The 20,141-nt window shown below is 45.9% G+C and overlaps 1 protein-coding gene across 2 annotated transcripts in view; it reads right to left on the bottom strand.

Annotated features, from left to right (window-relative positions):
• Positions 1-18,549, bottom strand: part of POC1A (POC1 centriolar protein A) — a 52,246-nt gene extending 33,697 nt beyond the window's left edge. The window contains exons 1-6 of one of the 2 annotated variants that reach the window (XM_057374813.1): positions 18,069-18,549; positions 8,270-8,354; positions 7,404-7,575; positions 6,356-6,535; positions 5,135-5,242; positions 3,740-3,855 (exon numbers count right to left, since the gene is read on the bottom strand). In XM_057374813.1, the coding sequence (XP_057230796.1) occupies positions 3,740-3,855; positions 5,135-5,242; positions 6,356-6,535; positions 7,404-7,575; positions 8,270-8,354; positions 18,069-18,515 (1,108 nt within the window). In that variant the 5' untranslated portion in view covers positions 18,516-18,549. Of the gene's footprint in view, positions 1-3,739; positions 3,856-5,134; positions 5,243-6,355; positions 6,536-7,403; positions 7,576-8,269; positions 8,355-9,551; positions 9,629-18,068 lie in introns of those variants that run through there. The other variant, XM_057374811.1, reaches the window with a different exon arrangement.
• Between the last annotated feature and the right edge of the window lie 1,592 nt (positions 18,550-20,141).

Below are 20,141 nucleotides of genomic sequence, written 5' to 3'. Positions count from 1 at the left end.
GTTTACTATCTGACTCTAGCCAAGACAGGATTTAAGAGAAACTAGGAAATAAGACCAATTTGAAAATGGTCCAGTATAAGCATTATTTCCTCAGACATCCTATTTGTCTCACTAAAAAATTTAAAAAAAACATAAATAGGCAAGCTATCCAGAGTGTGAACTTCCAATAAAGCAATTTTCCCTGCATGAAGATGAAGACCAAGATTTATTTTGTAAAAAGCTAAAGAAAATGTTCCAGGAAAAGAAGTCAAACTTCACTGAAGTTCATTGTAACATTAAACATTTAATATATGACTTTTTCCCTCCTCAAACTTTCAAAAAACAGGCTATTGAACATATTTATTTATGAGAACATGCAGTACTTCACATATGCCCAGCTTTCTGAGCGTATGTGACATTACAGAGTATTAATATTATGCCTGAGGAGGGATTTAACCATCCAATTATTCTTAATTATACTATATGCCCTCCAAATGTTCTGGTACCTCCAATATACTACTTGTGATACATCACATCCAACTAAATWTATGTTCTGTTGAGAATCTAATGTGCATTTTAAATCCACACTGCATGTTAAAAAAAACCACCCTTAAAATACCATTTTAAATACATTAGAACCAAATATTATTTTTTGAATATGTGAATTTGAAGTAGATAGCTGAAATAACCTTGCTCAATTGTAAAACAGAACATCTTTCCTTTTGAAACTCTCAAGAATACTAAATACCKCAGCTTGAGTTCTGAAAACTCCTCTTGATCCAGACTACTAAAAAACACAAAAGAAAACCTTAACAAGGTAACTTATCATCTTGTTGGTGAATGCTGCCTCTCTCACACAGCTAGATCTTCCTCTACCTTGTATTATGCTATGTATTAAAGAAAAAAGTCTATGTGGAACTTTTTTCTTATGAAAAGGTGATAAATATCTTTGTCCCTTGAAAATCTTATTCTGAGTGATTTGTAATATTCCTCACCCCTTAAGTATCTATATGCAGGTAAATGCAAATGTGTTTTGTCAACTAAGGAAAGTCCTAAAAGGAATCACATGAGAAATAGACAAAGCTAGTGATATATCWCATCTTCCAAGTTCCAGACAGTAAATAAAGTATTCCCAGCTTCACAAAAAAAACCTTTCCATAATGGAAAAAAGTTATACAGACTGTGGCTGCATAAGCAGTCACAGTTTCTGTGCCCAAGGACTTCTTGGCTCTTGTAAACTCAGAGAAAAGTTCATCCCTACTGCCAAAGTAGCTCATAYCTCCCACAAGACCATTCATAACACCTCTCCAAAAACGTGCTAACACATCCTGCCACCTCACTTGTTTTCATGTAGAAAATAAATTGAGTGCAGCACGAGGTGGCATCTCCCAGTGACTTGCTGCTACAACCCTTCTGCCAGCCCAGCCTTAGCAAAATAAGAGCCTGTTAAGGGACTTGTACTGGGGGCTAACATCTAAAATTGAGCCCTTTCAGCATGCAGYGACTGCACAAAACTGTCCCAAGCCTCACAACACTTCTTTTATGTAATACATCCCTTAGTAACCACCAGTGAGAAGATAAATTAGGAWGGACTTGACACAGCCACAGTCCCTGCCATACAGATAACCACCATCAGCCCCATCCAAACTGGATAAAAGTACCAATCATTCTTTTTTAAGAGGAATAAAAAAAAAAAAATCAGAGCTGTTTCCACAGACCTGYCATAGAGGTGTCCCACACACAGCTTTGGACTGGGAAAAAATGTCAGGCAATAAACACTGGCCATTTTTGTAGGGGCTGTACAAAATCTGCTGTACCAAGAAGTCWGCGCCAAGCAGAAGACCAAATAAAGCATCTGTGTGTTCTCCTGTACAGTAAACGTGACCAGAGCATACTTTGCTTGGCTCAAAGAAAAACACACCATACAAAAGATTTTCCAGCTTGCTGTCTACTTTCAACTTTCATTTACAAATGTCACAGTTGGAACAAGTCCTGGCAACAAGAGCAACACTGCTAAAAGACTAATCGGTGCTGGAAACCAGCCCAAGTTTAAGACGCAAGAGCCTGAGGCAGGGMTACTCATCTATTAACTCCTCCATGTTTAAAATGGACTCCCTGGAAACCGGGCAGCATCAGCACGTTCTGAAGGCACAGATGCCATCTAGTGGGACAGGACTAGCAGCCTCACAGGGGAGCCACAAAACTAAATCAGATTTAGCCAAAAGGAGGTGTATAAGCCCTCAGAGGGGCAGCACTTACAAACACATATCCAGAAGAGGTTGCAAACACATCAGTTTGTGGTCATAGGTGCATGAAATGACTGCAAAAAGTCATTACTGCAATTTTCRGTTTCTTCAGCTATTATTACTATTTTTAGTTCAAAGTTTAATACACAGTTAGGATTTACACAGTAGCTGTTAAAARTAACACTCACCCAAGGAAATGATCACTTCAATAGCAATGGTGTCACACTAAAATGTCATTCAGTAAGAGTGYGATATCAGGGAAATATGTCATTCCAAGATAAAAAATAAACCTGGCAACCAAACCTAAACCACATTAGATTTGGACAATTTAATAGCAGTAAGTGGAAAGCAGGAAGGGATGACTTTTGAGCCAAGTTATACTGTGGCTGGAAACATGCACAGCAGATCTTTCACCATTGAAAAGCTGATAAAGTAGGTTAAAGGACAATCTGACACTGCCCAAGTATTTAAAAATGCTACTGATTTTAGCAACAAGATTTCAGGAAGGCGTTTCCATGTTTTGATATGGGTCACAAGTTAACAATGCTTATTACACAAACTGCATGCCCAATACTGATGAATTGGAACATGCATCAAAGAGTGATTTCTATCAGATTTTGTTAACTATCATAAAACTGGAAGGGACTGTGMTCTAGAAGAATAACTGAAGCTGTGAGGCTGTCACAGGAGGACCCCCCCAAGAGCTGATGTTGAGGGCAGAAAGAACACACCAAGCTCCAGCCTCATGCCTCTAATCTGTTTTACAAGCACACCAGAAGCAGCTCCTCACAGAAAGTTAGGAAAATTAAGTTTAATAAGCTATCAACACTGGAAACAGTGATTAAGAATGTATTGATTTTAAAATATCATACCAGCCTTAACAATTGTTATTAGTAAGGAAAAGCCACACTTACACTGAAAAAACTAAAGAACAGGTCAAGCAGTCTCAAAGAAGCTGGCAGGGATGGGAAAGAATCCTTTTCCTATTCAGTACTACCAAACAGTAGCACAAATCAGTGGCACAAGAACAGCTAACAGGAGGAGATGCCATTTGGCATCATCAAAGCTAATGATGGAAGYTGAAAACCAAACAGATTCTGGAAAAGGAACCATAAATACAGATCATGGTATATAATTGCAACTGATTGATTTTGATTTTTCTTTTTTGTTAACTTTTCCTGATCTTCTCATAGAAGAACCTAATGTTTTGATCTGCTTGAATACATCTGACTCATCCTATAGGGTTATTCAAAGRCAAAGACTACATCCTTTTAATTGCACCCCACCTTCTCAATGAAATGGCATTACAGGTAAGACCCAAGCCCACCTGTGACATGAGACAGCTTCAGAATCAGTTTCAGAGCTAACACAAAGCAAAGCACGACATTTGCTGAAGAAAGGCTTCCACTGGCAGGCCTAACCCAGTTTGGAAAAGCAGCAGCTGATAGAGAAAGAGTCCTTGAACTTGAAAGAGCACTTTGTATCAATACATGGTCTGTAAGCTTTTAACTTGCCTTGGTAATGCTGAAGCAGTCTGTTCATCCTGATATCCCACACCTTCACCGTGCTGTCCGTACCCCCYGCAGCAATGCAGTTACCACTGGGATGGAAATCCACGTGGTTCACAAACCTGTCAATGGCATCAAATCCAACTGCTTACATTCAGCTCTTGCTGAAGAGCAAAAAAGCCTTTTCAACAAGGGAAGCAACACCATGACTCATTGAACATTAAGGAAAGGAGGAGATAACGTGAAAATTTATTTTGCTGAATTTCTTTCAAGAACTTGCTTCTAACTCCAGGAAGACTGCAGGTTCCTATCATGCACACCATCTTCAGTAGTTCAAATTACAGGTGTAGGAGCTGTAGACACAAACCTCCTGAAATCTGATGGATCCAACTGTCATAACAACATTTTCAAATGTTCATTTAATGTTTGCATAATATATGTCTTCTATTAAATTATCATTATTTCCAGAGAGATGTGTACAAGACTGAACAGATATTTTTCTGCTATTAACTAATTTTAAGATGGAACTTAGTGAATTTCTGCCTRAAATCATACATCTCCACTTGTAAAGTAGCCAGGCTGAGGCCAAATTTCCTTCTGGACCTGAATCCAATCAATTTTTAGTTGGAACACTTAGGGAAGGATATCTTGTAACTCCTCACCAATTAGACTGGATAAAATTAATTATATTTTGAGTATTCTTGTAACAAGTACTGAAAAAGTTGAGATRTTTCAATAGGTTGTTTGGACAAAACACATACTTAAGAGCAATGAAAAAAAAACGTTGTCTGAAGTTGTCCTAATATCATTGTGTATTACCTAGAAAGAACATAACATTGTAGAGGAAATTCAATCCAGCAAGCAATTAAGGAGAATCCAGTCTCAGTTCTCTAAGGACTTGTTTTATGTTTCTGGGTAAATTATCTTTTGTGGTGGCTCAACATTCTAAATTTAACAGCTATTTTTCTGAATGMAAAGTGAGGTGTTTGAATAACCTCATTATTTAAAAATCTGAAGATGAATCAAAGAATTCAAATGCCATTCTGTCAGCAGACTTTTGCACTTTTAATTTAGGTCAACTCAGAGCAAAATAAAAGAGCTAAACATAGCTAGAAGAAGAAATAAGGAATATAAGCATCTCCCAAAACAAATAAGCACAAAGAAACTGAGGCTTGATGTGCTGGACAGTTACTGAAATACAACCCTTCCAGTTCTAACCTGGAGCAGTCAAAGAGGCCAGGGCAATTCTGGCTTGGGCCCTCACACTGGCTGCTTTTGTAAGAAGTGCTTATAGTTTTTTAGGCAGTTTGAGGATTGCCAGGACAGAGATCTCTGAACCTCACAAACCAGGTGTAGATTCCCTAGACAATCCCACTTCAGACATCACCACCAGGTACTTACCCGCCATGCTCACAGAAGGAGTGGATGCATTCTCTGCTAGTTTTGTCCCACAGCTTRACAGTTTTATCATCACTGGCTGACACTATCAATCGTCCATCAGGAGAGAATCTAAGGTAAGARTTACAACAGTTAAGAAGTGCCCCCAAACAAAGGGAATGCAGGGTCAACTGAATTTGGCCAGCTGTCCAAGTATGTTGGTAAACACACCTTGCTTTTCAAGAAGTCACAGTGGCCTCAGTGAGACTGAAAATCCAAACATTAAGTTGAGGGAAAAGAAAGCAACCCATAAGTACTCAAACTACCCCTAACTCCAWGGGCATATAAAATAACCCACAGGGAAGTCATGAGTCTCACTTAAGATCTTGTGTCCTACGTGTTTCAATTTAAGTGTACCTCAAGTTATTTCACTGCCCTGATTCAAAACAATTCCTGCCTTTGCCACAAGGGTTCAGAGCAACACAGTTACTCACAAGAATACAGCTGCAGCACAGCCTTCACCATTCCAGTGTTTTACGAGAATATATTAAATTAAATTCCCATCTTAAAATCTCATCCATGTGACAGATCCAGAGCTCTCTTCAGTGGTAGACACACTACAGAATCAGGATATGAATCCCTAACTAGAGACAATCAGACATACTGGAAAAACATCCTTTCGACTCTTCTAAGGGCATCTATAGTGCTRTCAGCCACTGTCACATTACAGAGCTGTCATGAACTTTTCACCCACAGAGGAACCATGGCTTTATCCTAGATATACATATACATAAACAACTCCTCAAAAACAGATCTCAAACAYTTATCAGGAAATAACATAATTATCATAATTATTATTATTAATTTTAAGCAGCACTTAAAACATTTTGGAGAGAGCAAAGGTGATCATTTTAACTAGGGGGATGACAAGTCTAAAGCAACTAAGCTGAAATAACAGTAGAAAATCTCTCCTTTTTTCCTCTAAGTAACTTCAGGACACAGAATTCTCCTTACCAGGTAAAAGCAAAACACAAAGAAGAAAAGCCTCTGACAGAGTCACTGAAGAAACACAAAGCAGGTCCAGACTATTACTCAAAGGATCTCTCTACAGGTCAGCAACATAGTTCATGCACAAGACACACTTAAATCACCCTGACCAGAAATGTGTTACACCAGACTATGACACTGAGCTTCTGCTTTGAGGGATAAATCCCCATGTCTATTTGTCAAGAGAGCTGTACTCACCTGGCACAGCGAACCCAGTTGATGTGCTGACTCAGTGAGAACAGAAACTTCTGCCTGTGAACTGTCCACACTTTGACTGTTTTGTCATCGGAAGCTGTAACTAAGGACTGGCCATCGCTGGAGAAATGGACACTTCTCACAGTTGCTGTGTGAGCCTTGAACACAGTTGGTTCTCCTTTGCTATAGRAAAGGGAAGAGCTCCTTAAAATTGCACAACAGGGCAGCAAAGCCATTCTGTACCTGAAAACACAGAGCTGSGGTATGCTGAGAAGTGCTAGTACCCATCACTTCTATGGGAACTGCATGGGATCACATTAGGAAAAAAACTTGCTGATGCTTCATGAGTTATACAGAATATACAGTTAAAGCCAGTTGTTCCAGTTCCACACTCGAGGCCAATCCAAATAACCCATGTTTCCTATAAAGGGGCAAAAAATGCTACTAATTTGTGCAACCATTTAAAACACTTATGAAAATACCAGTATAAGAAGACACTGAGGTTCTGTACTGTTGCCAGGTCCTTTGCTGTAAGGCAGGCAAGGAGAGATGTTTTCACAGTTCGTCTGGACTGAACCAAGCAGGCAACAAGCTTACAACTGTTACTGTAATGGCCCATGCTCCAGCTGGACAATTCCAATGCCATGTCACATGAGAAATAACACAACTGAATTCAGCACACCTGATGCTGTRCAACTGTGAGCAACACAGCCAGGCAAGACAATTCAAATGCGTTATTTCTTYTTTACACATCATTTCCAAATAAATACAAGGTGCATTTTTCTGGCAAATAAACACAAGGCGTATTTAGAGATCCAAAGCACAGCATATTTAGAGATCCATCAGGTTTATGGAATTCTCAGTCCAAAATCTGTCTCCAGCATGTACTGCACCATATCCACGAAAGGAAGGGGAAGGGGAATGACACAGTGGTTCTTCTTCCCCTCAAACAAATACCTGTTCCTTAGTCAGAGAACTGCTACAAAGAAATAAGAAAAAATCCTAAGCCATAGATAAACACAAAGAGAGCCAGAATGGAATAGGTACTCACAAACTAGGGCTCCACAAACGGACTGTTTTGTCTCTAGAGCCTGAAGCCACTAGGTGACCAGAAGGTGAGAAYTGGACACATAAAACTGCATCTTTGTGGCCCACAAAGCGATAGGCTCTCATCTGAGGCTTCATGCTCCAGACCATCAGGCACGAATCCATTGAGCCACTTGCTGAAATAAAAAAGGAAAAAAAAAAACCACATAAACCCAAATGTGCACTAGTTCTCCTCCAATTACACTAAAACTAACCTTTCCCACTCAGTTCACCATCACAGCTTCCAGCAGTCTCAAYACATTGCCCTTGAAGCTTCACAAGTTTATTGCAAGCTGTGTATTTTATTATTTTCATGTATTTCATTGCATTAGTAATTCAAACAAAACAAGGCCAGCCATGCATTGCTTTGGACTGACAATTTACTTCCAGGAGTCCAGCCATACAACAGCTGCAAAGACAGTAGCCACACAGGTTGCAGATCTTCCACACACTCAGGAAACTAAGATTATCKCATCACTTTCTTATTGGGAAGCAGAGGCAGGTATCAGCTGCAGCAGGTTAAATGTCACTACAGATTAAGCACAGAAGACCAATGAGTAGGTAACTTAAATGCACCCTGGCTACACCTCCCTCCAAACACCTCTCCCTTGTGGCAAAACATTGATCAAAGTCAGCTCAGCAGTTCTTCGCAACAYATCAAAAACACAAAATTGCAAGGTGACTGGAGCAGTGTTCAATTTGCTGTTAACAGGAAATGGCAGCAGGACYTTTTGCTGTTGCAGAGCTCACTACCTCCACTGCTCCCTCCATCTAACTAAAGCAGAGCAGCTCACTCTTTCTCCTCTGGCCATCAAAACAGAGACAACTCACCCAATTGTTTCTTCTTGAAACTGAAGTCCACGCTAGTAATAGCATCTCTGTGGCCTTTGAAGTGTCTCTCCAGGGATGGGTCTTCCTAGAAGACAAGAATGTTCAGGCACCACAGATTTAAGAACCATCTTTGCACAATAAAATAATTTTATTTCTATAAGAAGTCTATAACCAAGCCACATATTCACACCACAAAAAACAGGTAGAGGCAAGAACTGTTGTGCAGGCAACTGCACAACACAAAACACAAATTTCACAGGTATCAAAAATTTCAAAAGAGGCAAATTATCCAAGCTGTTATTAGCTTGGATCTTGGGTGACTGCATAAATCCTTCATGCATTTTTACAACACGCTGCTGGCACAGACACTTTAAAGCTGACTATAGAACAGATAAGCCATGTCCACGATCACCTGAGCAAGCAGCCAAGCTCAGCTTTGCTCTGACAGCTGCTCACCTCAGCTCAGGTGTAGCCAAGAGGCCACTATKTGCACAGAAGAGGCAAACTGACAATGTTTAACACATCTGTTGAAACAGGCAGGAGGAATGAGAACTGCAGCAAAACAAACTGACAAACTACCCTTCCCACAGCATCTTGCTGCAAAGGCCAAACAAAGCCTGAGGGCAGGCAAAAAAACTAACAAAGACCCGAGAGAACTCCTACAAGTGATTTTGAAAATCGCCCAGACCTCAGGACAGGCTGATTAGCCATCAATCCCTGCTCTCACACACACTGCCCCTGCCTCCCTGGCAATCCCCACCACAGGCCTCACCCACTCAGGATTTGAAGAGAGCCCCCAGCCCCACAACAGGGCAGGCCTCCCKCCTCATCAGCCAGCACCAGCCCTCCTCAGATGCAGAACCTCTCCAACAGCCCAGAGGTGCCGCCCCACAAACACAGCCCAACCCCGGCCGCAMCAGCACCCCAGACCCGGCAGCATTWAGCTCCCCAAGCCCCKCTGTCYCCAGCCCCACCTGCATGATGCCACCCCACAGCAGCAACGACCTTCCCCTAACCCCAGCACTGCTCTCACCGCCAGCCCAGCCCCAGARCCCTCCACAGCACCACACACACCAGGGCCGGCACCAGCTCTGCCTTCCCCTTCCACCCTTCCCTGCACCGTCACAACTCTCCCGGCCGGGACACAACGGCCCAAGGACAGCCACCGCCGCCATCCCCGCTCAGCGCCAGTCCCCCGAACACTCCGGGAGGCCCGAGCCCCACCGCAGCGGCCCCACACGGGCTGTTCTGTTCTGTTCTCTCCGGCCCGGGCGCCCCTCACCTGGCACACAGCGGCCATGACGCCCCGCGGCCGCCGTTCGGTTCCCGCGCCGCGCGCGCCCCGTAGCAACGGCCCCGCCCTGCGAGGGGCGGGCGGGAGAGGAGAGGAGAGGAGAGGAGAGGAGAGGAGAGGAGAGGAGAGGGGCGGGCCCGGCCTGAGGGGCGGCCATGGCGGGCACGGGGCGGGAGCTTGGTGGATTCTCAGAGCCGAGAATATGGCTCATGCCGTGGGGCTCGGGTCCTCTGAGCACATCCGGCCCCGTCAAGGGGCTCAGGGCGCTGGGGAAAGCCCTTCCCGCGCTGGCATATCGGTTACTCCGGCAGGCTCGGTGCCGCTCCCTGAGGAGCCYGTCTGGTGCCCAGCCACCCGACTCCTTCGCCTGACTCCTGCTTGTGGGGCTGATGGCTCCAAAGCCAATGGAGGCATCGCCGGGTCTCAGCCAGGGGAGCACCACAAGCCTGTGCTCTCTCGGGCTAAGAACCCGGGCTGGTCACTTCCCAAGAAATGGTTCAGCTGGTGGGAGATCAGGTGCTTCTGTTTAGTYTTCTGGTGTTCGAAACAGGAGCTCACCTTGCGGTTGTGCAAAGAGCACAGGACAACTGAGAAAGGCTTATTCTTCCAAAAGTTTAATACCAACTCAAATCTATTTCTTCCAACTCTATTCAGCTCTAGCTGGGAGCAGCACTACTAATTAGACATTGTGGACTGGCCACCAGCTGCTTTCTAGTGGGTGCCTGTGTGAAGCACAGATGTGCTACCCCATGAAGCTCAGGTTAACCATCTGGGCATCTAAAGGGGCTCTTCATCCATCTCTTCTGCATCTGGGCCCCTTCCTTTAAGGACACCTCTCCTCTTGCACGTTTCTGACAGCCAGGGGTGTTCTCTGTTGAAGCTGGGGTTATAGTAGTAAAGTATCTAAAACAGGCAAAGGMGAAGAGTTAGAGCAACATCCCAAGACTGGAAAACCCCTAAGTTACTCCAAATTGCAGTGCAGGATCATGGACTCTGAGGGCCATATAGAGCCTAAAGCTCAGGCTAAAGTGTTATGTGACTTGTGTTCAGTTATCACCACCCATGGAAATTTGCCTTCTGAGAGCAGACTGGTGTATGATTTTCAAAAGCAGAACTGCTTTCAAAAGCCAAAATTATTTCTATGCAATTTCAGTGCAGATATGAGCAGGCCRATAATCCTGTGGCCCTTGGATGCATCTGCTTGGCATTGGACCAGTGCCACAGGAAGGTTTCACATTTGGTGCAGTAGGAGACAAGAGTAAAGACATTCAGAGAAATCAGGTATGCTGAGTCTGTCCCTTTAATGGGAAACTCAGCCAGTCTCACCAAAATGTATCTTATCTGCATTTCTACTAGTCAGAAAGACTCACTCAAACCTGCCTGAGCACAGCCTGAGAAAGAAAACCAGACTGCTTCCTTCCATCCCCAATTCTCCATCACAGAATCACAGAATGGTTTGTGTTGGGAGGGATCTTAAAGATCATCTAGTTCCAACCCCACTGCCTTGGGCAGCGATACCACTCACTGGACCAGGTTGTTCAGAGCCCCATCCATCCTGGCCATGAATACTTCAAGGGGTGAGGCATCTACAGCCTCCCTGGCTAACCTGTGYCTGTACCTCACCACACTCATAGGGAAGGATTTCTTCCTGATTTCTAATCTAAACCTGTCACTCTCTGCCCATATAAAAAGTCCCTCTCCCTCATTTTTATAAGCTCCCTTATAAAAGGTGGCTTCTTTTCAACTTGCAAATGGCCCTCTATGGCGAGGCCTTATTCACAGTGAAGGTTCCTCTCTCCCCGAAGACTATCACAAGCATTAGTTGCTGTGCAGAGCAGCTGCTGTACCTGGCTGTGAGCAGAAGCTGCTGCTTCCTCTGCCAGGAATTCAGGCAGGGAGGCAGATCTTTGGAAATTCCGATTCATTTTGGTGAATCCGTACGCATTCAGCTGTCGCATGAAACTTTTCATTTTCTGTGTGTGAAAGACCTGCTGTCCTTCCCTGCCCAGCACCTCCGCTTCAAAGAGATCTTTGTTAATGGCCACACACTTTCCACCCTCACTCCACCAAATAGACTGAAACTTGCTGCTTTCCAGCATTTTCCAAAGCTTCTGTGGAAAGCGCAGGGACAAGAACTCTTGCTCCATGGCCATCGCCCTGGACAGCTTGGCTGTGTCCTGCCAGACAGCAGACAAAGGCCAACTGGCACCAACAGACTGCAGGTTCCAATGGAATGTTCTGGCACATCACTGTGGTGCCAGTGCTGCAGTGTGGGGACATTGCAGGTGACATCTCAGTAACAGCTGGCAGTGGTTTCCGTGGCTGCCATGTGAAGCAGCCTGAGGAGAAACTGCTGAAGGGGACTTGTTGCTTCTCCCTCCCAGAGCCACTGATGGTGGGACTCCAGAGCCCAGCAGTGTCCACAGAGCTGGCCTGGATGRCTGTGGGCAAGGAGAGGCCTGGGCCATGTCTGGCTGCAGCCAGGAGTGGGGCCCCAGAGAGGAGCAGGGACAACCTGGGCATCCCAGGGCCCTGTTTGGAAATCTTTCCAGCTCGGCCCCTCTGGCATCTGCAGAAATGTGGCTCCCTGGATGACTGCAATGCAGAAACAGCAGCTCTAGTCTGGAAAATCCTTTTCTTGACATCCCCTGCCCCAAAGCAGCAGGGATTCCCTGATGTCAACCCATTGTCCTTGCAAACTTCTTGAACAGGATTGCACTTTTCTATTTTTRTCTAGTGGATTTAAAACCAGCTGGAAGAGATGGACCAGGAGACACACTTGCTTCATTTCTGACAGGAGATGCAAAAGCAGTAATTTCCTCTTCACCCATGAATGGCCTGGCAATTGGGGGCTGAGGGAGCAAAGCCCAAGCCCTCACTGAGGAGCTGCTCTGATTCCCTTTATCTGAATCAGTCCTGCTTTGTTCATACAYGCAGAGCCACAAACACAATCCCACAAACCGGTGTTCTCAGGGAAGCCATCCACCCTTCTCCCTGCTGCACTGCCATCTCCCAGTGAGATCTGCCGGTTCAGAGGTGTTTGTGTGCCTGAAAAGCTCTGCATTCCTCTGTGCYCTTTGAGGTACTGTGTCTGCAGAGATACATTCCTCCCTCAGACGTGATCTTTCTGCCCACAAAGCTATGGATTTTGGATCTGGAAATCTGAAGTGGTTTCCAGCATGGCCTGACTTGTTCCTCATTAAATGCTTTGGCATTTGAGTATTAGCTTTTCTTTCTCTACACTGAAATATATATTAAAAAAAAAAAAAAAAAAGATATACATGATACTAAATATGCCCGAGGCCTGAAAGCATCTTGTACAATCCATTTTAGAGAGATGAAAACCCAGAAACACATTGTGATTGCACTCCCACTTATAAAAGCAGGAAATGGGAACACTTGCTTTGACTGAAGGATTCCARCACCCTAAAAAACACCCCAAGCTGCCCTCTAGATAATACATGCGCGTACATCAGGTGGCCATGAGTGGTTAATTTGCTTATCAAGTCCTCAGCCCTGGGGTGCCACTGTGTAACTTCACCAGACAGAAGTGACAGAAGAACATTGGTGTGACTTTCTCACCTGTGGGATTTCAGAGAAAATGTCAAAAGAGAATTAAAGAAAATTCATGTCACGGGGGGGAAGTGCTCTCAGGGAGCTACACACATTGGTTCAGTGGTAGAAGTGACAGAGTTTTGAATAGCCCAGTTCAGCTATTTAAACATCTTTGTGGCATTATGTGCCATGGTTTTGGGCAGGGTGGGATTTTTTCAATCCCTCAGAAGCAGTGGCCCTGGGAGCCAGCCCCCTCCTGACTCGCAGCCAGGCAGGAGGATCTCAGGCCGTGCGCTGTCGCCCCAGGGTCACCGCGGCTGGAGGGACTGCTGCCGTCCTTCAGATGGCCACCGGGGGGCAGGCTGGGGCCTCAAACCGCCTCTCTTGGATCAAGAAGGAAAAACGAGCAGAAAAACGGGATAAAATGCAACACGGCTTCATTAGAGATGAATCAGGCCAATCTAGGCAGCTTCTTTGTGAAGAATGCCGTAATTCTGTGTGATAAAAGCGCTGAGCTTGCCTCTTTCAAATGCCGCTTCCCAGCTTGCAGCCTAGACATTATCTAGTAATTCTCAGCAAGTTCTTCCCTGGGCTTATTTGTATCTCTGCCAGAAGCCCCAGGATCTGCCCCCTGTCACATCAACAGAGCCTTGCATTGTCAGCCCTGCCAAGGCTGTGATCCCTGCACGCTACAAAGCAGCAAAAGCTATTGCAGAGCATCAGACACACCCAGAATTCAGGTGAGTCCTTCTTGCATGAAATTACAGTTAACCTTTGACTTCAAGCCCAATTAATAAAGCCCTGAATTTCTCTCTAGAGTGAGTGGGTCTAAGTTTAGCAACTAAACTTAATGTTTACCAGTTCTATACYGCAAATAACAGTTCTCACGTGTTCTGTTAATACTTAAACTGCTGAGCATACTGATCTCTACACATACCTTTGCAGTTCTAAGAAAATTCCAAGGGACAGCATGCAAAGCTTCAGAAAGCCACCATGAGACTTCTGAAAAAGTTGAGGTTCTCAACAAGACCAGTGGCAGGAAGAAGTATTTTGCCATCTACAAAGGAAGCTCCAAGAGATATGGAGTTGGTGTAAGCAATGCACACAAGCTAAGATGGAACAGCACCTACACCCAGGTCTCCCAGTTGCTAGCAGCACTCTCAGAACAAGGACACCCTGTGCCCATGATCACTATGATCCCAGCTTGGGTCTTTCACAGCTGTTTTGTGTCCTATCCCAATACATCCTAGAGATATAGGCAGTGGCCTTGGGCATCCGTCAAAATGACCATCTTGGATGTGACAGTCACCCTGTTACTGGCACTTTGCATCCAGGGAGCAAAGCAGGGACATAGGCAACCTAAGCACATAGCTACAAGGAGACAAAAAATGTAGATGAAGATTGGCAGCCCAGAGAGTTGTTGTCCAACCTCCCTTACTGCTGCTGTGGAAGGAGGCAGCTGCAGACAGGTTAGAAACTGCAGAAGGGATCAGATCCACCAAGCAGCTCAGCTGGTGATAGTGACATGATCCCATTGCTTCCGTGGGGTGAGGCTGCTTTATATCAGCTGAAGATGTAACTTGCTGCCAATCAGTTATTTTTTCTCTTACTAATGACTTTGTCCTCCCCTGTGTGCCAAACCTGTTTATTTATAGCCCCCTTTTTTTTCCTCCCACCTGCCTTTGTGCTTATTACCCTTCCTTACAGAGTGAAGAAAAAGACAGGAGGAAAAAGAAACCAACTTTTCCTCCAGTAAGTGCTGACCTAAATCCAAATTTGTTCAAGCAAATTTGGAGAGCTTTGATCCTGCATAAGAAGAGAAAGAGAAGGGGAGCAGCCTCTCCTCCTATCAGAACAGATCTTTACTGCTGCATAACAACCAGGCAATGAAGCAAAAGCCACGAGAGTTTAGAGGAAGCTCAGCCAAAGGTCACCTGGCTGCCCCAGGTGCTCCTTATCAGAGCCTTGAAAAGAGGGAGGAAAGTGACATGAGCTGATTATAGCAGCAGCAGCAAAGAGCTGACAGGGCTGGGGAAACCCTCACCACTCCACATACAGAGGGGCTGCTGTTATAAAGAAAAGGGGCTGGACAGGGGCTGTCCTGGAGCTGCTCAGGACACCAAGAGAAAATATTTTTGCTTCAGATCTGAAGTATCTGCTAGGCAGAGAGCCAGAAAGAGCCATGTTAATTGCAATACCCTATTTTACTTCTGCCTAGTCTTTGCAGTGGATTTGTACTACTTTYACTGCTCATCCATGTAGCTGAAGTGCTGAGGGGAAGGGTGACAAGGGGACACAGGCTGGATCACCCGAGAAATACACTGCTACTCCCTCTGTGAAGCTATATAGTTCTATATAGTTCTTCAGCCACCCAAGAGACAGGGAGTGAAGGGAGCYCATAAATGCCTACAGAACTAGCCTAATAGAGGAGAAGGATTTAGGAGCAAGCAAACCCGGCAAGCTGAATCCAGCCAAAATACAATCTGCAACTTTCTCAGCATCTACAAAGCTGTCTCTGACCACTTGCATCAGTTSTAGTGTTTTAAGCCACTCTAAGATCTTAAAATCTGTTACAGGATGTAGATCAAACCTGCCTTTAAAATGTCTCCAGCACAGATGGCCCAGCTGTGCTGATCTTGCTGAGCAAGAGCAGGTGGCTCCTTTYAGTCCTTGAACTTTCTCTTCTGGTGCCTGCAAGGGTGACCAGAGTTCAGGCTTTGCTGAACTCACAATTACATCAACCAAGAGCCCAAAGTGCACAGAAACTGGTGCTAGGAAAATGCTAGCTGAGTTCACACGAGTGCAGCTGGGACCTTTGGAACACAGAATTCCTCACTCGTGGGGCACGMGTCAAGTGCCCACACCCAGCAGGGGCATTGCCACACAGACCATGGGGCTGGGACAGGCCTGGCCAGGGCAGGTAACACTGCATGGACTAGCACCACCCACCTACAAAGCAGGTGTGTATTGCCAGTGCCATGAAGCGTGTTTCAGTATTCATCTCTCCCCATGGGGCCGCTTTCCAAACAACATTGATCATTGGACTGGATCACATTTTGCCTTGACTTTTAAACCTCTAATTTTATTGAAAAGTTCTTTGTCTGAAAATATCCCAAATCTGGGTCCCCACTTTGCAGATTAGAGGAGGGTATCAGTCAGCCCCTGCTGGAGAGTGTCAAGTGTCCACGCAAAGTGTTACATGGGAAAAACTAAAAGGATTAACACAACCATGCTGAGAGTAGCGTGAGCAGGAGGACATCAGCCTTCCCAGAGAAACTCCTGCTGACAGCAGAGTTTGGTCAGCACAGGCAAGCACAAAACTGCCCAGTCCTTCTTCTAAAGCTCTACACTCTCAGGAGCCTTGCACCTCCTGAAGACCCAGAGCTGGCTTCTCTCCTTGCCACACACCATTCCTGCACATTGCAGGGAGGAATGGCATCAGCAGGACCAGGGCAGACCACAGAAAACCTCCAAATACCTGTTACATTTGCTGCTTTTACAAGCTGAAAGGAAAGATGCACCTGTTTGCAGAATGTCAGAGCAGCCCTGGTTCCAACCAGCATTAACTCTRTGGCACCCACCTKACCATCTGCCCTGCAGCGCTTTCCCCTCTCTGAGCAGAGTGCAGTTATTAGAGACAGACCTTCCTGCAGTGAACTGAACTGTGTGAGGGGATAGTGCTTCTTTGTATTTCCAAGCCAGTTTGAAGCAGACAGAACCAGATAGTGGAGGGCCCACTGCCCAGCACCCAAACCAGTAACTTCCTTGCACAGATGATTCGCCCTTCCAACATCTTATCCTCAGAGAGAGAAAGAGACTCCTGGTTTCCTTTCTTTCCAGTGCCARCAGGAGATCAGCCTTAGCTGCACATTTTGGTGCTGCCATGACATTGACACTTTTGTGCTGGGACATCTGTCTTGCTGAAGCCACTAAAGGGCAAGTGGGAACGTTAAAGACACAGAACTGTATAAGAGACTTTTCCACTGTTCAAACAGGACAGGATAACCAGAACAGTTTACTGTTCAAACAGATTATTACTAGTTTTATTTAGCTATGTCTATTAAACTTCATATCCTTACTGTGTTCCAGCAGTCTCTGTAAGCATGGGAGCAGCTGCCAGTGGAGATGGGTGGGCTTCAGCAGACACCTGCATGTCACTCCAGACTGACCATCTGGGCTTCTGGTCAGGCCTTTCATCCAACCCCGCTGCAGCCAGGGCTYTCTTTTTGAGGGCAGATCTCCTTTTGCACATTCCCAGCAGCCAGGGATGTGCTCTGTTGAAGCTGGGGTTATAGTAGTAGAGGATCTAAAAAAAAGAAGAGTTTGTTGCTAGTATTCCAAGACTGGAAAAACACAAGCTACAAGAACTAGGACTCTGAATTGCAAAAGAGGAGCACACTTAAGAAAAAGAACTCTGAGGGCTCTGTGGAACCTGAAGGTCCAGCTAAAGCATTATTGTGACCATTGTGTTCAGCCATCACCACCCCTGAGGTTTTCCCTTCTGGGGGGCAAAGCAGAACAATTGCTTTCAAAAGATATCACTATTTCTCTGCAGCTGCAGTGCAGATATGAGCAGGCAGGTAATCCTGTGGTCCTTGAATGCATCTGCTTGGCATTGGGCAGGTGCCACAGGAAAGTTTCACATTTGGTWCAAGACACAGAGCAAAGACATTCAGAGAAATCAGATTACACTGAGTCCATCTGTCCCTTTAATGGGTTCAGACTCAGCCGATCTCACTGAAATGTATCTTATCTGCATTTCCACYAGTCAGAAAGACTCACTCAAACCTGCCTGAGCACAGCCTGAGAAGRAAATGAAAAATGAAACTCAGAACAYTTGCTCCCATCCCCATCTCCATCCCCTCTATGGCAAGGCCTTATTTGCTGTGAAGATCCCTCTCCCCCCAGACTATCAGAAGTGTTTGTTGCAGTGTAGAATAGCTGCTGTACCTGGCTGTGAGCAGAAGCTGCTGCTTCCTCTGATAGGAATTCAGGCAGGGAGGCAGATCTTTGGAAATCTCGCTGCATTTTGGTGAATCCATAGAGGTTCAGCTGGCGGATAACACTGTCAATCTGCCGTGTGTTAAAAACTCGCTGATGAACTCCCCTGCCCAGCACCTCCACTTTGAAGAGATCTTTGTTAATGGCCACRCATTTTCCACCCTCACTCCACCAAATAGACTGAAACTTGCTGCTTTCCAGCATTTTCCAAAGCTTCTGTGGAAAGCAGAGGGGCAAGAATTGATTGTCTTTGCCCATGCTCTCATTGGAAAGAGAAGCTCGTTTGATTTTGCGTCTGTCCTGGCCAGGCCGGACATTCTGCTCCTCCTCCATGGCTTTTGTGGCAGTGCCACAGGGCACAATTTCCCCCTGTCCTGGAAGGCCAGGAGAAGCCATGTCAGCCCCCTGCCCCAATGCATCTGGAGCAGAGAGGGGTGGTGTTTCTGTAGGAATCAGCTTGCTTTTCTATTCTCACAGGTGGACTGAAGCTTCCCTCATTGGCCATCACCCTGCACAGCCATACCTCGTTCTCCCAGTCAGTGGGCAAAAGCCAACTGGCCATGGCTGACTGTGAGTTCCAATGGAATGTTCTGGCACATCGCTGTGGTGCCAGTGCTGCAGTGTGGGGACATTGCAGATAATATCTCAGTAACAGCTGGCAGTGGTTTCCTGCCATGTGAAGCAGCCTGAGGAGAAACTGCTGAAGGGGACTTGTTGCTTCTCCGTCCCAGAGCCACCGGTGGTGGGACTCCAGAGCCCAGCAGTGTCCACAGAGCTGGCCTGGATGGCTGTGGGCAAGGAGAGGCCTGGGCCATGTCTGGCTGCAGCCAGGAGTGGGRCCCCAGGGAGGAGCAGGGACAGCTGCARCCTTGGGCCCTGTTTGGAAATCTTTCCAGCTGGGCTCCTCTGACACCTGCAGAAATGTCCTCGAGGATATCAGGGAGAGAGGCCAGCCCAGGGGACCAGCCCAAGGGACTGCAGTGGACTGCATAGGGAGAGCTGGGAAAGCCCAATCCCGATGCCAAAGGTGGAGACCAGCCAGGGCCTGGCTTTCKGGGTGGTGGTGACAGAGAAGAGGCATCCCAGACATTCTCCAGCATGGCTGGGAAATGGGGGAGCAGCTGCTCAAGATGTACAGGGTTTGCATATGCAGGGCAAGTGTTAGGGCTCAGCTGCATTACCTTGGCAAGCACAGACTTTCTGTGAGCAGACACCTGCATGCCCTGTGGAGGAATCAGTGTGAACACCTCCATCTCCATGCCAGCAGGAGTTCCCTGGACAGGCAAAGTGTCTTGTCAGCTTCCTGAGGGGCAGCTTTTCTCCACTCCTCATCCAGACCCAATGCAGCTGGGCCTCTTCTTTTGTGGCCCACTCTTGGCTGAGACCCTTCCAGCACCTGGGAATGCTCCATCCTAAAGTTCGGGCTCTAACAGAATCATAGAAGCTAGCAAGTGCAGAGGGGGAGAGTTAATTGCAGCCAGTTCAAGCCTGAAAAACAAAAATACATGAGAACTAAGACTTTAGTCTTAGCYAAAAGCCAGACCTGGGTATTGAAGAGGACTGTTAGAGGCATGTGAAACCTCAACCATGGGCTGGCTCAAATGTTACAATATGGTTCTGTTAAGTGATAACCAGCCCTGGGTTTTCACCTGAGAAAGTCTTGAGCTGTCCTGAACCACTGTGGACAAAGAGTGACCTGGACCATGTTCAGCTGTACCTGGGAGTGTTTCCCCAGAGAGCAGCAGAGATAGCTGCAGCCTTGGGCACCCTTTGGGAAGCTTTCCAGCTGGGCCCCRCTGACACCTGCAGAAACTCCCTGACAGCCCTTACACGTTTTGTGATTCTCTAGAAAAACACCTTACAAGCTCCCTGGTAACAAACTAGCCTTTCAATTGGCTATGAATCGTTCTGCCAAGCGAGGGGAAAGTGTTTTCCTTGTTGAAACACATTGCAGCAAGTCTGCCTCGAGTAAACACACTTCATGCCAGCAGGATCAATGCAAACAACGTGTCTTGGTACCCA

This window comes from Malurus melanocephalus, unplaced genomic scaffold (genome assembly GCF_030028575.1).
Source record: "Malurus melanocephalus ecotype Western Australia unplaced genomic scaffold, MMel_1.1 scaffold_233, whole genome shotgun sequence".
In the NCBI taxonomy this organism is placed as follows: Eukaryota; Metazoa; Chordata; class Aves; order Passeriformes; family Maluridae; genus Malurus; species Malurus melanocephalus.
This window is presented reverse-complemented; position numbering and strand designations above follow the sequence as displayed.